The sequence below is a fragment of the Dysidea avara genome, chromosome 8, assembly GCF_963678975.1.
Source record: "Dysidea avara chromosome 8, odDysAvar1.4, whole genome shotgun sequence".
Classification (NCBI taxonomy): Eukaryota; Metazoa; Porifera; class Demospongiae; order Dictyoceratida; family Dysideidae; genus Dysidea; species Dysidea avara.
This window is the reverse complement of record NC_089279.1, coordinates 29,594,239-29,622,230: the sequence shown is the minus strand read 5'-3', so window position 1 is coordinate 29,622,230 and position 27,992 is coordinate 29,594,239. Positions and strand designations below refer to the sequence as shown.

The window sequence follows — 27,992 nt, the reverse complement described above, 5'->3', positions numbered from 1 at the left end:
GCTTAGCCACACAAGACTGCTGCCAGACACCACTAAAGCTTCACTGATGTTCTTAAGAAATGCACAATATATTCTTACTAAACAGTTTATAGCTATTTTGCTCACACTTGTAGGATTTCACACTGTTATTGGTTGCTAAGTAGTAATTATTAATAATGATAAAACAAAAATATAAAATGGCGGCTAAAATGTACAGTGATACAAGGGAACTTCAGTCACTTTTGTGCTTTTGTGTGTCCTCAAGTGATTCTCCAAACTCATTCACTCTTGCCTTATCCACAGGGTATAACCTACATAATAAAACAGTATACATTATACTAATGCAACCTAGTAATAGTATATTGGGTAAGTCTTAATAATCTGACATCCATTGGTGCCCAAAACCGCATCAAATTGGGGATATTAGTGTTACACAAAAGTCTTATTGGACGACAAAGCTAGACTATCAGATTATAGAGGAATTATGGATGTGGTTTAGATGATAGTGAAGTGTTCAACACGAAGTTTTGAGTATTCATACCATTGCGTATATTGTGATTAGAGTGCATGGGCTCATTGCATACAAGTTTACCCAGAAATTTCTGATCAGTGACTTTAACATGACTTAACATGACCATTCAAACACGTAACACTTCAACAATGGCTGAAACTGACAACCACAATGAGTAAACTACAGTCAGCCACCAGTTAATGTTTGACTAGATGCACACATGTTTATATAGTTATTTACTACCTAACATAAGCAGAGACTGCACAATGGGCTACTCACCATCTCTGGTACAAATAGACAACAAACACAACATCATCTCTGAACACTGCAACTCGGTGTGATGTTGGCATGGTGATGATGAATGCGAACACATTGTCAATAAAAGTATTGAATGCCTGTACAATATAACAAAGTTAGGATGACCAAGTTTTCGAGAAAATAAATTAGACATCTTGTACTAAAGCAACAACAATACACATCCCATCATTACATAAATATTATTCTTTCATAATCAAAACTGACACACAGTGGTGTTATTACAACTCACTTCCTGATTATGACAACTGTGCAAATAGTATAGTCGTCATTGCCATGCAAGGAGTACACTATCTTATTAATAAAGACCACCTCACTACAGCCCAGCCTAATGACTTGAGGCCAAGCGTGCATACGTGTATGGGGGAATTTTCAAATCATACCGGTATTGAATTTAGTACTGTTATGTTTATGGCTGGGAATACTTATACTATCTTTAAGCTGGTAACTTTAGTATGTGATTGAGGTTAAAACAGTTGTAGGTACAGTGTATATACATAAAAGCCATCGTACTGCCAAGCATGCATAATCTTAGTCCAAAAATTATTAAAGTTCCTATACTAGTATCAGAATGATGTGATAAAATTGTTGGTGATTTTAATACCGGATTTGAGGGTAACTTGATACTAACCACAAACCACAATTTATACAAATCAACTGACAAGTTGTTACAACTCAACTGTACAGACAAGGATCATTCATCCTGGATGTAATCTTCTATTGTTTTTTTAAATGAATAAACTTTACACATGACAATAATTAATATGTCACTAAATAATACCATACAAATTATATAAACAAGCTGAAGCCATAACATGTAAATAATTTTGTTAATTTTTGAACATTTCAAAGAAACCCAGTCACTTTGTTGCAAGACGACCACAGGAATCAATAAAAAATAGTTATACTCTTATTTCCATTGTTAATATTAGACAATGGTATATTATTAACTCTTGTACTGAACACACATTCATGCTAGTAAACAACAGCTAATTTTCCATTTTCCCAGAAGGAATTAATATTTGGCAACAGAGGATGTGGATAAAATGGTGGAATTAAAAAAATTTAAAATATACTTGTGTTTATATTGCTTTTTATAAAAAAATCCCCCTTTTTGTAATGGGAAAGGAATGTAACCCATTGTCATTCATACAGCAGATCCCAAATTTAAGTTTAGTTGCAAAATACACAGCAGAAAGAGAGTATAAAAGGGTTGACTGCAGTTGAACTTGTCAGTTGACAAGAATTAAATCTACAAAGAGAATTGATAAATTTCTATATATTTCTATCGTAATTTCAACTAGTATAAAAAGAGACTGGAGAAGAAAATGAATAAGTATATTATTCTTGTAGCAGTCATATCTATGATGATGGTGATGGGTAGTCAAGCAGCTCCCATTAATAGTGATTCAACAACAAAAAACACGACCACCAGCTACTCTACTGCTGACATCAATGGACTACTGACAACTGCACAATTACATGTTTTACACACAAAGCAATCAGTAGATGATTTGGAGAGAGAGATGGTGAGTACATGCACTTATTTACATAACACTAATTGTAGTTTGTAGTATTCCTTATCATTGTGTTTGTATTATCTTCTTGTAGAATGAAACATTTAACATGTCTCGAACAAACTGCTACGTACGCAAGTCTACTAATGATGTTGTGAGTTAATAAAGTTACACACATTCATATATATACTACACTACACACACACGAACACAACAGGGTCACTATTTTCCTGCACTTGTAGGATATCAATACCATCAGAGATGACATCACATCACTAACACAACTACTCCCTGTTATTCAACATCTTGCTAACAATGAAACTAATGAGATTATTACTGAATTTTACAATAAAACTATCAAGCTGATGGAGAAGAGTATTGCAGCCCTTAACAACCTGGTAAGTTCAACACCTGTACAAACTGCTACACAAACTTCATTGCAATTCTCCACACACTCTAGACTAAAGCATTGGATAGTAAGCTTAAGGATACTACAGCAGCGACTACACCACAACCAACAGATAAACAAGACTCTACTAGTGATGGTAAAATCAGTGACAAACCTCAACCAACTGACCCACCCATGGATGAGCAGAAATCAGATAAGAAAACGGTAAGATGACCATGCATGTACAATGAAACCTCATTAACAGGGCCACCTCTCTATTTGGGATTGAAATACATGAAGCTGAGTAACATGATCACTAAAATGAGGTCATGAAGTACACTTTAGCATTATTTGAGACCTATTTAACATTGTCACTCTAATGAGGTGGTCATATTCATGAGGTTGTGAAGAATACCTTAGCTTTTGTTTGGGGCCTAAGTAACAATGTTATTATAGCCATGTGGCATATTTAAGTTGTGTTATACACAGGAAATGGGATCTGATGAACTTGATGATAAACAAAGATGTGAACAACTTGACAAAGTACTGAAGTTGGGTGCCCTCAAGTTACAAGTGTTATTGACTGTTGGAGACATCCTAAATTTCCAGATCAACTAACTATCTTGTAGACTATGACCATTTAATAATAGGACAATAGAGTCGAATAGACACAATTAATACGACATTATAATACGGGACTATCTCGTGTACATTTTTGGCAGTCACATCACTTATCAATTCATATCATCATTTTTATCATTCATGTATTCATGTACACATTGTCATTTTTACTACATTACTTAAAATTGAATTATGGCAAAATGTATTGATGTACTAAGTACAGTATGGCACACAGGATTTGACTGTTGACTGAGATAAGACAATAATACAGGCTTACCATACATAAATGCTCTCCAGGGAAGATGTGCTACTGACTTTAACTGAAACTAACAAAACACTCTTATAATACACACACGCACTCACATACACACACAAACATGTGCACACATACCATTTACTAGACTATTAATCACCCAGGAGTACTAGATACGATGGGCTATATACAAGCGGGAATATATGGTACCATCCAACACCAGCTAGTGGCCATAGCAGGACATCATTGTTTTATATACATTGTGAAGTAAAATAAGAAGCTTACCTGTAGGTCAAACCTTGTTTAATTTTCAACCACAATCTAGTCCTTCAACTTTAATGCTCTTGTGACTTTTCAGATCTAAGTAGCCAAAAATCAGCAAACAATAAAGTATGTTTGCTTGAATAGTGTGCGTGTTTCAAAATCAGTTTTATACCAATCCTAGCTACCCACCTCACATGTACTGGACCAGAAATTTAATAATTGAGCAATAAACACAGGTTATTCATCTCTAGTTTGCTGATTAAAAATTCACCAAATCTTTTCTTGACAAAATATTACTGCAGTAAATGCCATAGCCAATAGCTACAGTGCCAGAGTACCCTACTATTGTATACCATACACTGTATGTATAATTATTGTGTTATTAAATTTACAGCAGAGCTGACAGTTTAATAGCTAGTGTATTTATGATAAATACACTAACAAATGATTCAGTCTATGATTAATAATGATACGGTCAATGATAAAAGTGTTCAGAGAAGTGGAATACTTGGATAATTCAAGCCCATCCATTAATACAGTTTACTCTAACAGAACATACACATACTTATACACACAACGTTACACTGTCATTGTTAGCACATCACAACTATATGAGAGGTTGCAAACCTTATATCACAAAATATCTGCATTTTGTCACTAATATAAATGCAGATGTGTAAAGCCTTAAAATTTGTGGTCACATGTGGTAACATAATAACAATTACTATCAGTTAAGTGGCACACTGTGATTGGGTACACATTAGCTTTAGCATGTGAGTTTATATATCTGTGTAGTTGATTTCATATCACTAATTCATGCAAATTATTTCAAAAATGATTAAAGTTCCTATACTGGTTAGCCATAGTATCAGAATGATGTGATAAAATTGTTGGTGATTTTAATACCGGATTTGAGGGTAACTTGATACTAACCACAAACCACACAAAAAGATATGATTTGGTTATAGAGATTATCCCAAAGTTCACACCTGATTATGCATGAAGAGTTAACATTTTTATAGCATGCATACTGCAAAGTACTTTGAGGAATTCTTATTGTGAGCCCCTCCTCTTATGTGTATACAGTATGGGAAATTCCTAAGGGGAACCTTGAATTCCCTTCTACCCCCATCTATTATTGTACTCTTGCATGGTATTAACTTGTAGTATCAATGCAACTGCACAAATGGCAAAATTAATGCCCTTTTGCATATAGAATAATACTCACATTCTTGGTTTCAGGCATACCACATGACCACACCATGGGTGTTGATGTGATCTAATATGGAGAGTAATAGGGAATTCTTTTCATCAATTTTCTTGTTAGGGAAATTTTCTGTAACACATTAACAACACAAATACATGAATATTCAATGTGTAAAATATATTTTTGTAAACCAAATTACAAAACAGCAACTTACTTTCTATAAGACATTTCCCACCGAAGGGTAGTGTTAATTACATTTACTGACCTCTCCAAATATTTGCAGTGTATCACTCATTCTATAACATTTAGTATTCTGCATGCAGACCACTGCTTGACTAGAGTCTCACATAGCCAGACATCTTTATCTTTTGCGTTGGGGACACAATAAAACCTGCCCTTAAAATTTGCAGCCTAGCCACACATGACTGCTGCCAAACATCACTAAAACTTCACTGATGTTCTTAAGAAATGCACAATTTATTCTTAATGAACAGTTTATAGCTATTTTGCTCACACTTGTAGTATTTCACACTGTTATTGGTTGCTAAGTAGTAATTATTAATAATGATAAAACAAAAATATAAAATGGCGGCTAAAATGTACAGTGATACAAGGGAACTTCAGTCACTTTTGTGCTTTTGTGTATCCTCAAGTGATTCTCCAAACTCATTCACTCTTGCCTTATCCACAGGGTATAACCTACATAATAAAACAGTATACATTATACTAATGCAACCTAGTAATAGTATATTGGGTAAGTCTTAATAATCTGACATCCATTGGTGCCCAAAACTGCATCAAATTGGGGGTATTAGTGTTACACAAAAGTCTTATTGGACGACAAAGCTAGACTATCAGATTATAGAGGAATTATGGATGTGGTTTAGATGATAGTGAAGTGTTCAACACGAAGTTTTGAGTATTCATACTATAGCGTATATTGTGATTAGAGTGCATGGGCTCATTGCATACAAGTTTACCCAGAAATTTCTGATCAGTGGCTTTAACATGACTTAACATGACCATTCAAACACGTAACACTTCAACAATGGCTGAAACTGACAACCACAATGAGTAAACTACAGTCAGCCACCAGTTAATGTTTGACTAGATGCACACATGTTTATATAGTTATTTACTACGTAACATAAGCAGAGACTGCACAATGGACTACTCACTATCTCTGGTACAAATAGACAACAAACACAACATCATCTCTGAACACTGCAACTCGGTGTGATGTTGGCATGGTGATGATGAATGTAAACACATCGTCAATAAAAGTATTGAATGCCTGTACAATATAACAAAGTTAGGATGACCAAGTTTTCGAGAAAATAAATTAGACATCTTGTACTAAAGCAACAACAATACACATCCCATCATTACATAAATATTATTCTTTCATAATCAAAACTGACACACAGAGGTGTTATTACAACTCACTTCCTGATTATGACAACTGTGCAAATAGTATAGTCGTCATTGCCATGCAAGGAGTACACTATCTTATTAATAAAGACCACCTCACTACAGCCCAGCCTAATGACTTGAGGCCAAGCATGCATACGTGTATGGGGGAATTTTCACATCATATCGGTATTTAATTTAGTACTGTTATGTTTATGGCTGGGAATACTTATACTATCTTTAAGCTGGTAACTTTAGTATGTGATTGAGGTTAAAACAGTTGTAGGTACAGTGTATATATGCAAAAGCCATTGTACTGCCAAGCATGCATAATCTTAGTCCAAAAATTATTAAAGTTCCTATACTAGTATCAGAATTAGGTGATAAAATTGTTGGTGATTTTAATACCGGATTTGAGGGTAACTTGATACTAACCACAAACCACAATTTATACAAATCAACTGACAAGTTGTTACAACTCAACTGTACGGACAAGGATCATTCATCCTGGATGTAATCTTCTATTGTTTTTTTAAATGAATAAACTTTACACATGACAATAATTAATATGCCACTAAATAATACCATACAAATTATATAAACAAGCTGAAGCCATAACATGTAAATAATTTTGTTAATTTTTGAACATTTCAAAGAAACCCAGTCACTTTGTTGCAAGACGACCACAGAAATCAATAAAAATAGTTATACTCTTATTTCCATTGTTAATATTAGACAATGGTATATTATTAACTCTTGTACTGAACACACATTCATGTTAGTAAACAACAGCTAATTCTCCATTTTCCCAGAAGGAATTAATATTTGGCAACAGAGGATGTGGATAAAATGGTGGAATTAAAAAATTTTAAAAATATACTTGTGTTTACATTGCTTTTTATAAAAAAATCCCCCTTTTTGTAATGGGAAAGGAATGTAGCCCATTGTCATTCATACAGCAGATCCCAAATTTAAGTTTAGTTGCAAAATACACAGCAGAAAGAGAGTATAAAAGGGTTGACTGCAGTTGAACTTGTCAGTTGACAAGAATTAAATCTACAAAGAGAATTGATAAATTTCTATATATTTCTATCGTAATTTCAACTAGTATAAAAAGAGACTGGAGAAGAAAATGAATAAGTATATCATTCTTGTAGCAGTCATATCTATGATGATGGTGATGGGTAGTCAAGCAGCTCCCATTAATAGTGTAACAAAAAACACGAATACCAGCTACTCTACTGCTGACATCAATGGACTACTGACAACTGCACAATTACATGTTTTACACACAAAGCAATCAGTAGATGATTTGGAGAGAGAGATGGTGAGTACATGCACTTATTTACATAACACTAATTGTAGTTTGTAGTATTCCTTATCATTGTGTTTGTATTGTCTTCTTGTAGAATGAAACATTTAACATGTCTCGAACAAACTGCTACGTACGCAAGTCTACTAATGATGTTGTGAGTTAATATAGTTACACACATTCATATACATACTACACTACACACACACGAACACAACAGGGTCACTATTTTCCTGCACTTGTAGGATATCAATACCATCAGAGATGACATCACATCACTAACACAACTACTCCCTGTTATTCAACATCTTGCTAACAATGAAACTAATGAGATTATTACTGAATTTTACAATAAAACTATCAAGCTGATGGAGAAGAGTATTGCAGCCCTTAACAACCTGGTAAGTTCAACACCTGTACAAACTGCTACACAAACTTCATTGCAATTCTCCACACACTCTAGACTAAAGCATTGGATAGTAAGCTTAAGGATACTGCAGCAGCGACTACACCACAACCAACAGATAAACAAGACTCTACTAGTGATGGTAAAATCAGTGACAAACCTCAACCAACTGACCCACCCATGGATGAGCAGAAATCAGATAAGAAAACGGTAAGATGACCATGCATGTACAATGAAACCTCATTAACAGGGCCACCTCTCTATTTGGGATTGAAATACATGAAGCTGAGTAACATGATCACTAAAATGAGGTCATGAAGTACACTTTAGCATTATTTGAGACCTATTTAACATTGTCACTCTAATGAGGTGGTCATATTCATGAGGTTGTGAAGAATACCTTAGCTTTTGTTTGGGGCCTAAGTAACAATGTTATTATAGCCATGTGGCATATTTAAGTTGTGTTATACACAGGAAATGGGATCTGATGAACTTGATGATAAACAAAGATGTGAACAACTTGACAAAGTACTGAAGTTGGGTGCCCTCAAGTTACAAGTGTTATTGACTGTTGGAGACATCCTAAATTTCCAGATCAACTAACTATCTTGTAGACTATGACCATTTAATAATAGGACAATAGAGTCGAATAGACACAATTAATATGACATTATAATACGGGACTATCTCGTGTACATTTTTGGCAGTCACATCACTTATCAATTCATATCATCATTTTTATCATTCATGTATTCATGTACACATTGTCATTTTTACTACATTACTTAAAATTGAATTATGGCAAAATGTATTGATGTACTAAGTACAGTATGGCACACAGGATTTGACTGTTGACTGAGATAAGACAATAATACAGGCTTACCATACATAAATGCTCTCCAGGGAAGATGTGCTACTGACTTTAACTGAAACTAACAAAACACTCTTATAATACACACACGCACTCACATACACACACAAACATGTGCACACATACCATTTACTAGACTATTAATCACCCAGGAGTACTAGATACGATGGGCTATATACAAGCGGGAATATATGGTACCATCCAACACCAGCTAGTGGCCATAGCAGGACATCATTGTTTTATATACATTGTGAAGTAAAATAAGAAGCTTACCTGTAGGTCAAACCTTGTTTAATTTTCAACCACAATCTAGTCCTTCAACTTTAATGCTCTTGTGACTTTTCAGATCTAAGTAGCCAAAAATCAGCAAACAATAAAGTATGTTTGCTTGAATAGTGTGCGTGTTTCAAAATCAGTTTTATACCAATCCTAGCTACCCACCTCACATGTACTGGACCAGAAATTTAATAATTGAGCAATAAACACAGGTTATCCATCTCTAGTTTGTTGATTAAAAATTCACCAAATCTTTTCTTGACAAAATATTACTGCAGTAAATGCCATAGCCAATAGCTACAGTGCCAGAGTACCCTACTATTGTATACCATACACTGTATGTACATTGTGTTATTGAATTTACAGCAGAGCTGACAGTTTAATAGCTAGTGTATATTTATGATAAATGTACTAACAAATGGTTCAGTCTATGATTAATAATGATACGGTCAATGATAAAAGTGTTCAGAGAAGTGGAATACTTGGATAATTCAAGCCCATTCATTTATAGTTTCATTTCAGTACTCTAACAGAACATACACATACTTAAACACGCGTTATGTTGTCATTGTTAGTCACAATTATGTGAGAGATTGGATGGGCATGTGATAACCAGGCTTATTGTGTGGGCACAAACTTTATATCACATAATAAGCTGAAATAAAATATCTGCATTTTGTCACTAATGTAAATGAAAACCAAAAGGGGTGTGTATAGGATAATGGAACTAAAAGTTGTTATATTTTAAGCCTTAAAATTTATGTGGCCACGTTGCCCACGTATGGTAACATAATAACAATTCCTGTGATTTTGTACACATTAGCTTTAGTATGTGAGTTTGTATATCTTCATAGTTAATTTCATTTCATATCACTAATTTATGCAAATTAATTCAAAAATTATTAGAGTTCCTATGCTGGTTAGCCATAGTATCAGAATGATGTGATAAAATTGTTGGTGATTTTAATACCGGATTTGAGGGTAACTTGATACTAACCACAAACCACACAAAAAGATACGATTTGGTTATAGAGATTATCACAGAGTTCATACCTGATTATGAATGTAAACATTTTATAGCATGCATACTGCAAAGTACTTTTATTGTGAGCCCCTCCTCTTAAGTGTATACAGTATGGGAAATTCCTAAGGGGAACCTTGAATTCCCTTCTACCCCCATCTATTATTGTACTCTTGCATGGTATTAACTTGTAGTATCAATGCAACTGCACAAATGGCAAAATTAATGCCCTTTTGCATATTGGATAATACTCACATATTATTCTTGGTTTCAGGCATACCACATGACCACACCATGGGTGTTGATGTGATCTAACATGGAGAGTAATAGGGAATTCTTTTTCAACAATTTTCTTGTTAGGGAAATTTTCTGCAACACATTAACAACACAAATACATGAATATTCAATGTGTAAAAAATATATTTTTGTAAACCAAATTACAAAACGGCAACTTACTTTCTATAAGACATTTCCCACCGAAGGGTAGTGTTAATCACATTTACTGACCTCTCCAAATATTTGCAGTGTATCACTCATTCTATAACATTTAGTATTCTGCATGCAGACCACTGCTTGACTAGAGTCTCACATAGCCAGACATCTTTATCATTTGCACCGGGGACAGAATAAAACCTGCCCTTAAAATTTGCGGCCTAGCCACACAAGACTACTGCCAGACACCACTAAAACTTCACTGATGTTCTTAAGAAATGCACAATTTATTCTTACTAAACAGTTTATAGCTAATTTGCTCACACTTGTAGTATTTCACACTGTCATTGGTTGCTAAGTAGTAATTATTAATAATGATAAAACAAAAATATAAAATGGCGGCTAAAATGTACAGTGATACAAGGGAACTTCAGTCACTTTTGTGCTTTTGTGTGTCCTCAAGTGATTCTCCAAACTCATTCACTCTTGCCTTATCCACAGGGTATAACCTACATAATAAAACAGTACACATTATGTTAATGTAACTTAACAATAGTGTATGTGACCGTCTCAGCAAAAACCCAACTTGTTCACACAATTAAATTTTTTTTATTCACTCAGCATTATTAGCAGTTTCCAAGGAATGGATCACCAAAGTTTCAGCCTTCTGTGGTGTGTAGTTTTGAAATTATAGCACTAGCCAGTAGGAAGAGTAAGATAATCGATTTGTACAGTGACTATACTGAAAATAAACTACATGCGCTTACATTCACAGTCATAACTTCCGTTTGGATTAGTCTACAGCATTGCAATTTGGCTTAAAATGTTCACCATGGATCAGTACATCAGCCAAGGTATAGTGTTAGTCCTGTAGACACTTGCACATATGGATATGAAAGCGGCTTGGTAGAAAAAACGATGACGATCTTGTTTACATTTACCGCATCGTAAACAAACGCACGTGACATGCATACCATTGAAGCTACAGAAACGAAACAAAGATTTTCAAACTCTCCATGAGCAGGCGAATAAGATGGTATATACAGTAGTTTTAATTGATTTGAGTCTTCCTTCTTTGAATACTGGCCCGATAAAAACTTGTGTATTTTTCTTTGTAGCATGCGTAATTTTACGAATTATTTTTAAATTTCATTTTTCTCAATACGCATTCTTGTGCGAACAAGTCGGGTTTTTGCTGAGACGGTCACATATTCGGTAAGTTTTAATAATTTGACATCCATTGGTACCCAAAACTGTGTCAAATTGGGGATATTGGTGAAGTCTTATTGAAGTAGCTAACAGTGTCAGATTACACAGGAATTATGGATGTGGTTTAGATAGTAAAGTGTTCAACACTATAGTATGTACAAGTTGATCCTGAAAAACAGCTAAAAATTAAAAGGGGATTTTTCTCAACAAAGTTAACATTTCAGCCAACCAGATGATCAGTGGTAAAAGCAAAGGTGTCAACAACAGACACGTACGGTTTGGCTCTATTAAAAATGCAGGAAAGGGCTGTAATGGACACTGTATTTATATGGCTTCTCCATAGGAAGTGTATTGTGAAAATTTTGATTGGCCGTAAATATTGTCAGAAATATTTTTAGCGGGTCAAGCAGTACTACAAATGAGCCAAATTTCAAGATTGTGTGTAATTGAATCCTTGATCATGGGTTATTAAATGTTTTTGAGGATTCAGCTCAACGTGTACATACTATAAGTTTTGTAAACTAGCATTCATACCATTGTGTATATTGTGATTAGATTGGGTTCGTTGCATACAAATTTGCCCAGAAATTTCTGAGCAGTGGCTTTAACATGGCCTAAATGACCATTCAAACATGTAACACTTCAGCAATGGTTGAAAGTGACAACCACTAAGAGTAAACTAGTCAGCCACCAGTTAATGTTTGACTAGATGCACACATGTTTGTATAGTTATTTACTACGTAACATAAGCAGAGACTGCACAATGGGCTACTCACCATCTCTGGTACAAATAGACAACAAACACAACATCATCTCTGAACACTGCAACTCGGTGTGATGTTGGCATGGTGATGATGAATGCGAACACATCGTCAATAAAAGTGTTGAATGCCTGTACAATATACAAAGTTAGGATGACCAAGTTTTTGAGAAAATAAATTAGACATCTTGTATTTAAGCAATACTACAACCACAACAATACACATCCCAGCAGTACACAAATTTTATTCTTTCATAATCAAAACTGACACACAGTGGTATTATTACAACTCATTTCCTGATTATGACAACTGTGCAAATAGTATGGCTGTCAGTCAATAGTTTGTCATGCAAGGAGTACACCATCTTATTAATAAAGACCAACTCACCACAGCCCAGCCTAATGACTTGAGGCCAAGCATGCATACGTGTATGGGGACATTTTCACATCATACTGGTATTTAATTTAGTACTGTTATGTTTATGGCCGGGAATACTTATACTATTTTTAAGCTGGTAACTTTAGTATGTGATTGAGGTTAAAACAGTTGTAGGTACAGTGTATATACGTAAAAGCCATCGTACTGCCAAGCATGCATAATCTTAGTTCAAAAATTATTAAAGTTCCTATACTAGTATCAGAATGATGTGATAAAATTGTTGGTGATTTTAATACCGGATTTGAGAGTAACTTGATACTAACCAGAAACCACAATTTATACAAATCAACAAGTTGTTACAACTCAACTGTACGGACAAGGATCAGTCATCCTGGATGTAATCTTCTATTGTTTTTTTTTTAATGAATAAACTTTACACATAACAATGACTAATATGTCACCATACAAATTGTATAAAAAAGTAGAAGCCATGGCATGTAAATAACTTTGGTTGATTTTTTAACATTTCAAAGAAACCTGTTTGTCACTTTGTTGCAAGACAACCACAGGAATCAATAAAACACTTATTTCCATTGTTAATATTAGACAATGGGATATATCATGGTAATATTAACTCTTGTACTGAACACACATTCATGCTAGTAAACAACAGCTAATTCTCTATTTTTCCCAGAAGGAATTAATATTTGGCAACAGAGGATGTGGATAAAATGGTGGAATTAAAAAATTTTAAAAATATCCTGGTGTTTACATTGCTTTTTATAAAAAAAATCCCCTTTTGTAATGGGATAGGAATGTAACCCATCGTCATTCATACAGCAGATCCTAAATTTAAATTTAGTTGCAAAATACACAGCAGAAAAAGAGTATAAAAGGGTTGACTGCAGTTGAACTTGTCAGTTGACAAGAATTAAATCTACAAAGAGAATTGATAAATTTCTATTGTAATTTCAATTAGTATAAAAAGAGACTGGAGAAGAAAATGAATAAATTGATCGTTATCATTCTTGTAGCAGTCATATCAATGATGATGGGTGGTAGTCGAGCAGCTCCCATTAATAGTGATTCAACAACAAAAAACACGACGACCACCAACTACTCTACTGCTGACATCAATGGACTACTGACAACTGCACAATTACATGTTTTACACACAAAGCAATCAGTAGATGATTTGGAGAGAGAGATGGTGAGTACACATATCTACTAACATTAGCTGTAGTTTAAACTTAGTGTGACCCTTATTGTTATCTTTTTGTAGAATGAAACATTTAACATGTCTCGAACAAACTGCTATGTACGCAAGTCCACTAATGACATTGTGAGTTACTATACCAGTCACACACGTGTGAACACACACATGCAGACACACCACACCACACTCACACACCTGCCCGCCCGCCTGCCCACCCACACAACACACACACTACACACATGGCACATACAAAATAATGTTACTGTTCTCTTACACTTGTAGGATATCAATACCATCAAGGATGACATCACATCACTAACACAACTACTCCCTGTTATTCAACAACTTGCTAACAATGAAACTGATGAGACTACTACTGATTTCTACAATAAAACTATCAAGCTGATGGAAAAAAGTATCACAGCCCTTAACAACCTGGTAAGTTTACACCTGGACACGCTACTACATACACTTCATCACGACTCTCCACACACTCTAGACTAAAGCATTGGATAGTAAGCTTAAGGATACTGCAGCAGCAGCTACACCAAAACCAGCAGATAAACTAGACTCAACTGGTGACGGTAAAATCAGTGACAAACCTCAACCAACTGACCCACCCATGGATGAGCAGGAACCAGACAAGGAGATGGTAAGATAACCATTGCGTGTACAGTGAAACCTCATTAACAGGGACACCTCTCTATTTGGGACCGAAATACACGAAGCTGACCCCTCAGTAACATGGTGATTAAAATGAGAATGTCTTGTTGAATGAGGTCATGAAGTACACCTTAGCTATGTTTGGGACCTACTTGACATAGTCACTCTAATGAGGTGGCCTTATTAATGAGGTCATGAAGTACATGTTTGGGACCTGGTCACTACAATGAGGTGGTCATATTCGTGAGGTTGTGAAGAATACCTTAGCTTTGTTTGGGGCCTAAGTAACAATGTCATTATAGCCAGGTGGCAATTATAAATTGTGTGTACACACAGGAAATGGGATCTGATAAACTTGATGACAAACAAAGATGTGAACAACTTGATAAATTGTTGAAGTTGGGTGCCCTCAAGTTACAAGTGCTATTGACTGTTGGAGACATCCTAAATTTCCAGATCAACTAACAATCTTGGAGACTAGACAGTTTAGTAGTAGGACAATAGACGACATTATAATATGGGACTATCTCATGTATATTTTCGGCAGTCACATCACTTATCAATTCATATCATTGTTTTTATCATTCATGTATTCATGTACACATTGTCATTTTTACTACATTACTCATTACTTAAAACTGAACTTACAGTATGGCAAGACGTACAGATGTACTAAGTACAGTATGGTACATAGGATTACTGTTGACTGAGATAAGACCATAATACAGGCTTACCTTATACATAAATGCTCTCCAGGGAAGATGAGCTACTGACTTTAACTGAAAATAACAAAACACTCTTATAATACACACATCACACACTCACACTCACACACAGATACACACGTACGTTCACATACTGTATGCTGTAGATGCACACAATGAACACGGACTCATCAAACACTATTTATGCTCACCTTATAATTTACAAACAACTGGGGTAACATGAATAGAAATCCAAATGCATAAACACCTAAGACACATATGATTAAAGAAGATTAGCAAATATATCAAGCATTTGAAAAATATGTATACAGTGAGCTTATGAAATAAAAGCATTCACGCATAGTTTTTGAATTAGTTTAAACATTTGAAGAGCATCCTTATACAGATTATACAGTGCCGCATGAAAATTTTAAAGGATTTAGCTCAAAAATAATTTAATAAGTTTTCGTAATTTTATTGAAAATACAACTATAAATAATTAAGTGATCCTCAAGGTTAAACGGATTTCAGGTGTTTGTTTTGTACTGTCTAGTATCTACGTATAGCTAGTTGCTGAGCTACTGGAAGGGGAACACATAGACACCATGAGTGAGACCAGGAATCTTTGATCCTGAAAGTAAATCGTTTAGTAAAGTATCCTAACCTGAGTGAAATGATAGCAAACAGTTCTCATAAAAGTACTGTGGCTCAATCCGCAGGCCTTTTGGAGTCTGGCCAAGCAACACACTGTACTCCGTGGTTGGTTTTATTCAGAATCTAGCTACAATGGAGGAAAAGGTAGCAAGTGTACCAAAGCCAGATGGCCCTTCACCAATTAGAAGGCTTTACTCTATAATCAAGCATCTGTACGACACAATGATCATGTAACTTCCTCTATTGTAGCTAGGTTCCGCAACGCATTGATCATGTGATCAATGCAACCAACGTCACCTCCAATTAACTAGTATGTGGAATTTGTAAATCTTTCTAGTTAATAACTGTGTATGGTGAGGCATGGTAAAGAAGATACTGTTACGATAAACTCTTTTTTAACCTTTCAGAAATTTCGTATATTTAACTACTCAAATAGAACAGTCACTTTCAATCCAGATAAGACAGATATAAAGGGTTGGATAACTGAATGATTACTAACTGTTTAGGATCTTAGTGCAGCACAATCATACAAATTAAGTAAAGCAGTACATGATCAACATTCCACTATAATATATGTACACATCATTCCATACCATTCACTAGACTATTAATCACCCAGGAGTACCAGCTACGATGGGCTACATACAGGAGGGAATATACAGCACCACCTAACACCAGTGGCCATAGCAGGTAAGACAAATAACCCATAGCCTAAAAGATGACATCAAAGTTACATCAATCATGATGATGTATTATTAGAAGCTTACCTGTGAGTCAAAGCTTGCTGTTTCTTCTTCATTCTTCGTCGTTTTGCCTCTTTCAATTTTCAACCAAAATCCAGTCCATATAAATTTCAATTTCAACGCTCTGGTGACTTTCCAGATCTGAGTAGTGAAAAAATCTGTAACAGACTAAATACAGTACCACTATGTGCATCAATGTCCTACAGTACCAAAATACAGTAGGAAATTTGGTGGAAAGAAAATTGCACTGTTTTACTAGGCTAAACTCTTTCTCCACCTCACAACAAATTTACCAAACTTTCTTTTGACAAAATATAATTTTTTTTGTCATAGCCAATAGCTACTGTGCTGGAGTTCTCTGCTATTATATACATTACACTGTATGTATGCTACACTACTTTATTGAATTGCAGCCAAACTGAAAGTTCAGTAGTTGGGTTTTGGACATATACACTAACAAATAATTCTATAACACAATAATAGACTCTTAGTTAGCGGTGATACAGACAATGATAGCAGTGTTTAGACCATTTAACTTGTGGTGTAGCTGTTGCTGTTGGATGTTCAAGATCTTCTCTTTCAAATACTTCAATTTTTTGTAGACAAAACATATGAGGTCAAAATGCTCTAATTGAACAGTCATTTTCAATTTAAGGGTACGGATAAACATATACATACACAAGGTAGAGTTATCCCCAGCAAAATAAAGTAGAGTGGTAAAACTGTTAGTTTGTCACCAACATCAAAGTCATTATCTTAATTATGCACATTCCTTGTATCAAAAGATTTTTAGCAAAGTAGAGCGGTATAGCACCACCCTTCCACTTTTAGGGAAGACTCCGGACAAACTGAGAAGCTATTGTAACAATTCCAGTACACAAATACCTCTATTACTGATCCTATTCCAGCTGGGATCAGCACTAACAAGCTGGTGTCCTCATCAAGAAGGTACAAGAAAATGACCGCCTGACTGAAACACCTCCACAATACTACAAGTGTGAAAAAGAGGCAACAATTTACCACTATTTACAGCACGTACACCTGTATATACCACATAAATACATAAATTTTGGTAACTTGAACTGCCAATACAGCATACATGAAATAATGTATTCAACTCTAGTACCTGTTAATGTGGACACATGAAGACACAGGTCTACATAATTCAGACTCTTAGTGAAGGTCCCAACGTATCCCTTACTTAGAAAATAGTCTGACTAGGACACCTTGATCATCAGGGCACCATTGGCTAGTCCCAAAGTGCCCATATAAAAAATATACACTGAACCAAACTCCCAGGGAGTAGGGACCACCTACTGAAACATTATTACAATAGTTCTGAAAGAGTCTGTGACAAGAATACTATTTTAACACTCTAAAAGAACACCTAAATACTCCAATAGAGCAATCATTTAGGCGCTTTCTCAGTTAAATGAAAAAAATCAAAGCTTACTACTATCACCTACCCACTCTTGTAGACAATCCAACCATGGTCTTTCTCTTCCTCCAGTATGATATGTCATTTTTGAATGCCAGGAAATCAAATAACAACTGAATACGGAAAGTATAAATGCACACAAAACCATCATCATTGGCTGCTCACATGAAAGAAGGATATAAAAAAGGTCAGTGCTAACAGATAGATGTTAGTGTCCACAAATATCCCCTTGAGTTCATCCAAGTCTTTGTCAGAGAATCCTATCAAGTAAGACAAGTAAAAGTTGCAGGATAATATTTTTACACTACAATAAAAACATCGACAAGAATTATTGAATAAAATATCACACTATATGTACGCACACACACACTAGTAATCACACATGCATACTTAGTGATATACATGCTTGTACAGATGCAAATACACATACCCATACTGTATGCATGTATGTATGTATGTATGTATGTATGTATGTATGTATGTATGTATGTATGTATGTATGTATGTATGTATGTATGTATGTATGTATGTATGTATGTATGTATGTATGTATGTATGTATGTATGTATGTATGTATGTATGTATGTATGTATGTATGTATGTATGTATGTATGTATGTATGTATGTATGTATGTATGTATGTATGTATGTATGTATGTATGTATGTATGTATGTATGTATGTACCGTATATGATCGTATTAAAGCCGGGCTCAAATACACGCAGGGGCTCAAATACACGCCGGGTACAGCTAGGGGACTGTCATAATAAACGCCGGGGCTCATTTAAACGCCGGGGTGCTGATGATATGCACTGAAAGGGGTTCTAAAATCGTGTCAGCTGCTAACTATACAGTGATGTCTCGTCACCAGTCTTATGATGTCTTGTCTTGTTCGACTATGCCTTCTCTTCTGGCGATGGCCATAGCGTATTTATCGTGGTCATTGTCATCTTTCCGCCCGACTTCCAATGTTTCACCCAGCAGAGGAGTCCAAATGGGTTTATGTACGTGATGGGCTATGGATTTCGTATTTTGTAGGTACTTGTACTGGCACCTGTCGAGTGGCTAGTAAGAAATAAACGCCCGGGTCCAAATTAACACCGGTCTCGTTTAAACGCCGGGTCAAAAATGATTTATAGGAAATAAATGCCCGGGCTTCTATACGGTCATATACGGTATGTATGTATGTATGTACATGATAACACACATATACTACACACCCAGTGTCTTCATAGAATTCAGTGACACAGTAAAATGGTTCAGTAGTCTCATCATACCAAGTGACATTGGGGAATAGTTGATCTGTAGCTCCTTCACACTATCTGACTTCTCCATCAACTACACAATAAATGAACTGGTCCGTAACTTTCTATGAAATTTTGCCTATCTAGTATCTATATTTATTGCCTGGCTTTTATTATTTGTTACTGTGTGGGTAAAGTTGCATCTCACTACTGAGAGCTACACTAGGAAAGTAAAGTTGCTGCTTAACAAATGATGAACATGCATGGATACATTTGTTAACCACTCACCTTCATGTGTCTCTGGAGAACACTCAGTTGATCCACATACAATACTGGTAAATAGAAACGAGTGGAGGGTATTGGTCTAAACAACATAATGTATGATCACCATTATGAATGAAATGCTAAGATAGTAAATAAAGTAAGCCTATATATATGAAGCAAGTTAGGCTATTCAACATGCCACAACATGCATATGAAGCAGAAAGAGCCACTTGCCAGCCAGTTCCTTCACAAAAGCCTGCTCGCCTCATTATAGTGACCATGTAAAGCAGCTAGCTCAGTATTTCAAGGCCATACAAATTGGTCACCTATCATACACAATTCATTTGGAGTACTGTCATTGAGATTTAAAACTGAACTGCATGGTTACATTCACACATACACAACTCACTTCACAATCATCCACACATCGTTGGGTGTGGTCATCCTATCAAACAATAGTCTGTCAGTAACACTGTGTATGTTGAGGTGAGGATGCCAGTGACTGACCGGCCTGTACTGACCAACACTGTCCTCCTAACAAAACACAATGTGGTAACTACAAAATTTAGATACATACATGACAACACAATAGCATTGGTATTTCGTTTAATTTACAGTGAAATGTACAGATTTATTTATGGTTGAAGTTGATAAATCTTACACACTGTAAAATTATGACAGAAAAAAATGAATGTCCCATATGCATGTTTAGCCTCTAATAATGACACCACATGCAAAGACTCAAGCTAACACATAGAAATTTGTAACACTTATTCTATACAGCATTTAAACATACTACATGCACAACACAAAATAAAATTGATGGATAACATTCAGCAACAGTAGAAGTGCTATACACAGATACCAAGAGATACATAGTACACATGTACTACTCATACTAAATACAAAACCTACATGTATATAAACAACTGAACATCTCCACATTACCAACCTGTTTTAATTCACTAGATCCTCCTACTAAATTGAAGGCAGTAGATTCAGGAATGGCATGTGTTGTCTGGGGTACAATAGCATGAATTGATTGGATGTTACTTGGTGGCTGCAAGGGGGACTTGCCCCTCGGACAAATAAAAATATGAAGATACAAGGTCCTATTGTATCTTGCATTGTCAGGTAGAGATACATTAATTGTCCTGTAACAGTAACAAAGGAATTATAATTAGTCTGTGTGTGCATGAGTGTGTGGATATTGTGAGTGTATATACATACATGCATGATATGCATCAGGAGCGCACTGAATCCTACAGACAAGGGAGCGTATAACTCTGTACTATACTACTGATACAACGGGCAAAGTTCAAACATGGCTTCCAGTTAGGCTACTTCCATTATATCATCATCCATACGCAGACCAAAAAAAGCGATGTGCAGAACGAACCACCACTTCATTGCATTCTGTGAAGGCAACCAAGCTGGATTCGATAGGCGGCTGCTGTCAAGTTGAAGGATAACTTTACAATAGTAGAGTTAAGTAATTTCACATCACTTGTGAATACAGAAAGGCTACCCTGTTATGCCTGTTCTACTATTCTTCTGTCATGCCATTTGACTTCATTTCCATAGCTTCATTTCAGTAACATGATGTACTTGAGCATGCATCTCCGTATAATGTCCTAAAGGAATAATATAGTTACTTTTTATAACACACGGCAGCTATGTTTGAATTTCGCAGAGCTACATGCCCCCTTGTCCATGTATACATTAAGATCTTGAATGCATTAGAAAAAAAAAACCCTGTTTCTATCACACAAAGAACTGCAAGTTTCTCTCTCAATTTAGGTTATATCACAAAAAAAGATAACATAATAGTATATTTGCACCAATTGGCCTACACAGCATAGCAACACATCCACTCACTTGCTCCATGTTTCTGTTAGAAAGAACTTCTTTTCATGTAATACAAGTGACAGGGTTGAGGTGGTGGCAGGTGACATCATAGTAGAAATGTATACACGCAACTGCAGCAAACAAAACGTTACAGAATGAATATTACATGTGCAACTAACGTCTAGCTGATCTTCTGGACCATAGTACGGTCTAATACAAGCGGTTTCATCTTTTAGCGCGCACAGCGGCACACGAAACAACGAATATAGACTCCAAAAGCTGTTTAGTACCATTGCCGTAAACAACACAACCGTTACAGTAGTGAACGTCACTCCACGCAGCCCGAACATCTCCGTTGCTATATGACACGAATTTTCTTAGGCACTATTTAGAAAATGGCGGGCGTTAATTAGAAAGATGAAACTAGCGCGCAAGTGAAGGCAGCTGTTTATCTCAACTATGGCAGGTAATTTGTTAAGGATACATCGCTTAGTGAACGTTATAATTTGCGTTTTATTTGTTAGAGGCAGCCCGGAGTGCGAACGGTGAAAAGGAAGACACGATTAAATCCGCGGGGTTAGCGGATCACTTGAAATGTGTTTTGTTTTGTTTATTATGTGTCTGTTGTTAAGATCTTCACGGAAAGATAAACTATTTGATGAAACTATTGGTCACTTACAAGATATCTTGATAGGTGGGTGTTTTGCTGTTGTTTGTATGTCTGTATGTATTGAGTAATTTGCTAAGTACTGGGCCAGACACTGGCAGCTGTTTGTGTTCAAAGCAGAGTGTTGCAGATCTTGGAACTTGTCAATGTTACAACAGTGAAACCTCACTTAGTGGCCAGGTCCAGCAAGTCCAAACATATTTTCCATTATATTACATGTATTTAATTTTCGTTAATAGGACCACCTCATCAGCTTAAAAGTCAAAATATGCAATTAACACATTCTTTTTGATAGCGCTTAAAGTGTGTTGTACCTCCTCTGTGGCAAGCTAAACCACTACCTGATTATTATGTAAATGTCTGATGGAAATGTGAATAAGTTGCTACTGAAACAGTCCGACTGTGGGATTGATGTTTAAAAGTTCTGATAAAAGTAACCATTCACATTGGTTACTTATTGGAATTCGTGTAGTTGGAATTGCTCCAGAACTTGAAGTAATGAGCAAGCCAACTACTCATTATGACTAGACTATGGATGTGGCTAGCTACATGAGGCTGGAGTGACAGCTTTGTTTGCAGCAATAGAAATTGTGGTACTCACTTGGACCGATAAGGCTGAAATATAAAGCAGATCATATTTTAGTAAAAAGATGCTTGCAATTGGCTTACTAGGTAGACTTACGCTAACAGTATTCTACATCATTTTTCTGCTACAACTGAATAACATAAGTTATGTGATGATGTGTTAAACAAGTTACTCACACAGTGCCTGTAGCTGTAAACTAATAATTCCCTGGATGCTGTGTTTGTACAAAGTACATTCTTTTACTTATGTGACATCTATCAAGAGGGTACCATGTGGTGATGTTCGGTCCATCTCCATGTATGAATCTTGTATGTGTGCTCTATGTTCTTTTCCATTATACACTTTTTGGAAAAAGTCGATTATTCTACTATTGTAAATATGTATTCTTAGAGTTTCTGTCTCTTTACATTTACTGACCATTACCTATGTGTGTTTTCTCCCTTTAAAATTTATGCATACAGGAAATTTTGCATTCCTTGCTTTTATTTATTTATCAGTTTCCTGATGGGACACTTAATCCATTACTTCTGTATTTAAGCTCTCCACTTGAATCGCCATGTGGATGATCAGGTATCTATTGGCATTATACACTCTATACTACTGACTTTAGCATCTGAAATCACAGGTAGACAATATTTTTAGTGTTTACCTGACTGGATGCTTCTTTGATCTTTACTAAATATCAGGACCAGCTAAATTGTGTATCACTTACATAGCTGTATCAGTGTATCATTGTCACTTTGCAGTTTTAGTGTGTGATACATACAGTGACAGAGTTTCATACATGTGTATTATGTGTACCAGCATTGAAACTGGGCCAGGTCAACTGTCACATTGTGTCCGGGTTATCCATGTCTGACGTGCTTTACAGATTATCCAGATTGGATCGCACATAAAATGAATTTGTTGAAAGTGTGTTAACATGTCATAATTGTGAGCCATACCCACTTATCAGGATTAGTGCCTGTAGGACTATATGCAGCCATGTCCGTCTATTTAGTATTTTAGTCTGTAAGTATTGTCCATTGCTGTCTATAGACTTATGATGGGCCATGCACACTGATTGGTTGTTATTGTGTGAGACATAGTCTAATCTTGTGGTAGGCCAACTTCCATCATGAGCCACACCCACTTTAATATTGGGAATGTGTCGTAAACATATGTAGAGCCATGGTGATTTATCAGTATTTCTAATAGCTACCCTTATACTAAACACTTTACAAAATGTAGTGCCTCAGCTTTAAATAGTCCAGATTGGTATCAGGTGAGCTGTGTGAGAACTGGTTTCAATTCTGATACATTAGACTTTGACCATGCAATGTTGAATGTGTCTGATTTGTTCTTACACTTGGTCAGGTCAATCAGGTAGTGAGTATTTGGAAAGTGCATAGCAGCAGTACTGAATGTAATCGATTGATTGCAAATGGGCGTGTACACTATACTGCAACCATGCACAGGTAAACACCAAGTAATGGCTAAAAGTACATTTTCCATACATTATCTACCACTTAATAAGGTGTTTAAAGGCTGCAACTATGGTAGCAAGCTGAACTGTGATGGTTTAAAAGTGGGTGTGGCACACGAAAATTGATCGTGAAGAGATGAACATTGATCACGCAAGAGGTATAAGCAGCTGCAATAAAGATAACAACGTTTATTTGTAAATCTTTCATAGACTGTGAGTGCATTACGAAGCTTCGAAGGATACTTTAATAATTCAAAGTTTACTTAACCTTCGAACCCACGAAGCATTCGAAGCTTTGTCCCAGCCCTAATGTGTACACACAGAGACAAAGCTATCTTGTTTTATATTGTAATGCTGTGCCTCTTAAGATGTTCACCTAAGCTATGTATGTATGTGGTTCTGCTTGGTTAGGGAAATCTTAAATGATGAAGGTTGGTGACTCATAGCAGGTTGGCAGATTGACAAGTTTACCATGCAGAACAATATGCAACCTAATTACCGTTGGTATCCACACATTGTTCAAAAGTCATGTTAAATTTGTTCTTTGTTGTCTATAGGGACAGAGGAATGGACTTGCTATAAGTTTCGGCTTCTTAAGTTATGCAGTGTGGGAAATACAGCTCTAGACAGCCACTCAGCCAGATGAGCAAATAAATCAATAAGTATAAAAGCCACCGAGAAAATAATTTACGGCACGTACTAAACCATACTGATACAGTGGTGTACGGAGTTGAATCTTGGCTCATTGTGTTCGTCATGAATTTGTGAATCCACCAAGGTATAGTTTTTACCCAAGGTACGCTTCTATGTTTGAGAAGGAAAGTGAATTCACTGAAGAAATGGTCGTCAGTAAATTCTTTCATCACTGCAATATTTATAAACGTCTGTAACTCAGAAACCCTCGTGTGTATGGAGGTGCAGCAAGAATTTTTGAACTTCCTATGAACAGGGGAACACAATGATGCCCAGGATTTATCCCATCGGAGTGTTAATTCATCGAGGAGATAAAAACTTAAATAATTTTTTCTGGACCTTGTGTTTTCATTTTGTTTTTCATTTTGTTACAAAAGTACACACTATTATGTGTAGATGACGGTTTTGGTCACATATAAAATGGCTGATTGGCAAATAAAGTATGGCAAATTTCCTTTTTTTTCCACCAAATTCAAACTTCTCCCTAGTCACGCCAAATTTTCATCATTTATGTTATGTCATGGACATTTTGTATACAGTATGGTGGCCTGGAATGTGACATTGTCATACATGCTGAGGTTGTCTCTACTTTAGATGAGAAATTTCAGAAGTTGTTGAATGGCTTTATGGACGAGCACTATCATCACTTTGAGGATGAGGAGGAGAACAAATTCATCTACACTGATATCTTTAATCTTTATGTGAGTTTACCTGTATTTTTATCAAATTCACTAACCATAAACAATTTGATCTTAAAACTATGCATATTGCTTAGTGAGTTTATCATGTGAATAGAGGGTTTGTATGTGAAACATATCAGTGTGCTTTACAAAAAATGTTTGACTATCACTGTTACTGTCATTTGTAGGGTATGGTTTCATAGAATGGGATGCTCTATGAGCATATCTAAGATACCGTATGCATACAATTACATAAGTTTTGTGGATTTACGAATTCCTGGATTTTCAAGGATGAAATTTTTACAGACAGCTAAGTATCTGCAAAATCTGTCAAAATTATGTCCTTCAAAAATTTGTATGTATACAAGGAAAATGCTAAGTTTAAGGCAGACAAGTACAATGTCAATTTTTGCATAGATCAGTTGTTGAACGTCGCATGTATATGACTGCTTTATAAAGAGATCTCAAAATGTGTTTGGTACATACATGTATGACTGGTTTTCACGTTATAACTCACTAATATTTAAACAGATTTCCACCACATTACTGAAGGTTTGTACCTTGATAGTTATCTGACACAATTCAACTAGTTTACATGAGCAGTTTAGCTGGTAGACACGACAACAAATCACAATGAGGCTGACTGCTCTATTAGAGTATTTTGACTGAGTGATTGCTGCACCATTTGATTATTAACATTTTTTGTAGTACTCTGATAGAGTGCACATTTTTCTGAACACTTCTAATACAATGCACATAGAGTTTCCATGAATAGATCTATGAATTTTATTCTAGTGTAGTCACCAGACCTTCACTTTATAAGGTAGAAATTAAGTTAGATGATCAACAAACAGTAGTGGCAGGGTTAAATGTCTAGGTGTGGAAGTCCCTGGTTCAAGCCGTGAACAAATTTTTCTAGCATTTTTCATATATGTTTTTTTTTACTTCTTCTGTTAGAGTATCTCAATCACGTTTGTTTCACATATTTGCTTATATCTCCTTAGCTAATATTCTCCTATGATGGCCAGCTTATCTGCATACTGAGTTTTAACTCATTTCTGTCAGTTGTTTATCCTGCAGGCTTGACAAAAATTGTACTTGTAATTTTTGAAAATCACTCGTAAAATTTTGCCACTTGTTCAGAAGTTGAAAGATGGATGTGCTATAATATGCTCTTTACACTGTCTAAATTTGAAAAGGATCCAATAAAGCTTGCTTGATTGAGTTATGGCAAATTTTGTAAGTGGTACGAAAAGAAAAATTAACGTGAAAGATGAAAAGTTGAAGAAACTTTGAATGAGCATATCTCAAAGATGGCTGGATTGATTTAGCTCAAAATTTGGTACGGAAGATATCCTATCCTGAGGGATGTTGCACAAAATGGACTATTTCTGCTCAACCATTATTGAGGTACGTATCCATGAAAACCATGTTAAAGTACACACTTGTCTGTTGCATGCTCGGATATATTGGCTTTCCTGGCCACACGACACACTATCATGTATCCTGATTGTATATGCATTTTTGTGTGATGGCATTTATTTCTATTTCTTTGTCTCCTCACAGACTAAATTGATAGAAAAACATATTGAAGATGAGCTAAAAACAAGAATGCCAGGGTTTTCTATGGAATCCTTCATGAAATCATTAGAGTAAGCTCAAGAATTTTAACAGAAAGACACTTAACTCTATTTTTATAGGTCAAGAAAGGATGAAATAGACTTAGAAATTTTTGATATACTTGTATCATTTACAGATTTCCTGACCTTCAAGGAAATGTTAGTTAGCTACAAAAAGGTACAGTACCAGCTACCAGTGTTGACAGTATATTATGTGTCTCCTACAGGCCAAGGAGGGCAAAGTTCCTGACTTATCACTTGGACTAACAATTACTCCATTATCATCATCAACTAATGGGCATTAGAGCATGTTTTCTAGCAACCTGTTCACTTATGTATAACAATGTACTGTAAAAGTTTCAGTGTTTTGTTTGTAA

The 27,992-nt window shown here is 35.6% G+C and overlaps 2 protein-coding genes across 2 annotated transcripts; one reads left to right on the top strand and one right to left on the bottom strand.

Moving 5' to 3' along the window:
• Positions 1–136: 136 nt before the first annotated feature.
• LOC136263061 (lipid scramblase CLPTM1L-like) lies at positions 137–22,301 on the bottom strand. The gene is made up of 23 exons (XM_066057518.1): positions 22,085–22,301; positions 21,936–22,036; positions 21,010–21,211; positions 20,467–20,591; positions 20,082–20,157; positions 19,770–19,887; positions 18,715–18,809; positions 18,578–18,662; positions 17,997–18,100; positions 17,136–17,252; positions 16,962–17,079; positions 15,927–15,982; positions 15,745–15,789; positions 12,769–12,884; positions 10,607–11,292; positions 9,328–9,402; positions 9,067–9,115; positions 6,234–6,349; positions 5,077–5,754; positions 3,870–3,944; positions 3,609–3,657; positions 770–885; positions 137–290 (listed from the first exon to the last, which is right to left on the bottom strand). The coding sequence occupies exons 1-15, from the start codon at positions 22,253–22,255 to the stop codon at positions 11,214–11,216; spliced, it is 1,608 nt and encodes a 535-aa protein (XP_065913590.1). The 5' UTR covers positions 22,256–22,301; the 3' UTR covers positions 137–290; positions 770–885; positions 3,609–3,657; positions 3,870–3,944; positions 5,077–5,754; positions 6,234–6,349; positions 9,067–9,115; positions 9,328–9,402; positions 10,607–11,213.
• On the top strand, positions 22,277–27,992 carry LOC136263062 (ADP-ribosylation factor-like protein 2-binding protein). Its single transcript, XM_066057519.1, has 7 exons — positions 22,277–22,371; positions 22,430–22,481; positions 22,538–22,599; positions 25,911–26,017; positions 27,563–27,648; positions 27,697–27,793; positions 27,843–27,992. Exons 1-7 carry the CDS (start codon positions 22,365–22,367, stop codon positions 27,918–27,920), a joined length of 489 nt encoding a protein of 162 aa, XP_065913591.1. The 5' UTR covers positions 22,277–22,364; the 3' UTR covers positions 27,921–27,992.

Excerpts from the sequence above, each read along its gene's own strand:
- LOC136263061 (XM_066057518.1), bottom strand. The coding sequence starts at position 22,255 with ATGTTCGGGCTGCGTGGAGTGACGTTCACTACTGTAACGGTTGTGTTG. Across the intron at positions 22,037-22,084 it reads GTCCAGAAGATCAGCTAGAC|TTGCGTGTATACATTTCTAC; the intron begins GTTAGTTGCACA and ends TGTTTGCTGCAG. Across the intron at positions 17,253-17,996 it reads GAATAGGATCAGTAATAGAG|ATCTGGAAAGTCACCAGAGC; the intron begins GTATTTGTGTAC and ends TTCACTACTCAG.
- LOC136263062 (XM_066057519.1), top strand. Across the intron at positions 22,482-22,537 it reads GACACGATTAAATCCGCGGG|ATCTTCACGGAAAGATAAAC; the intron begins GTTAGCGGATCA and ends TCTGTTGTTAAG. Across the intron at positions 27,794-27,842 it reads TGTTAGTTAGCTACAAAAAG|GCCAAGGAGGGCAAAGTTCC; the intron begins GTACAGTACCAG and ends TGTCTCCTACAG.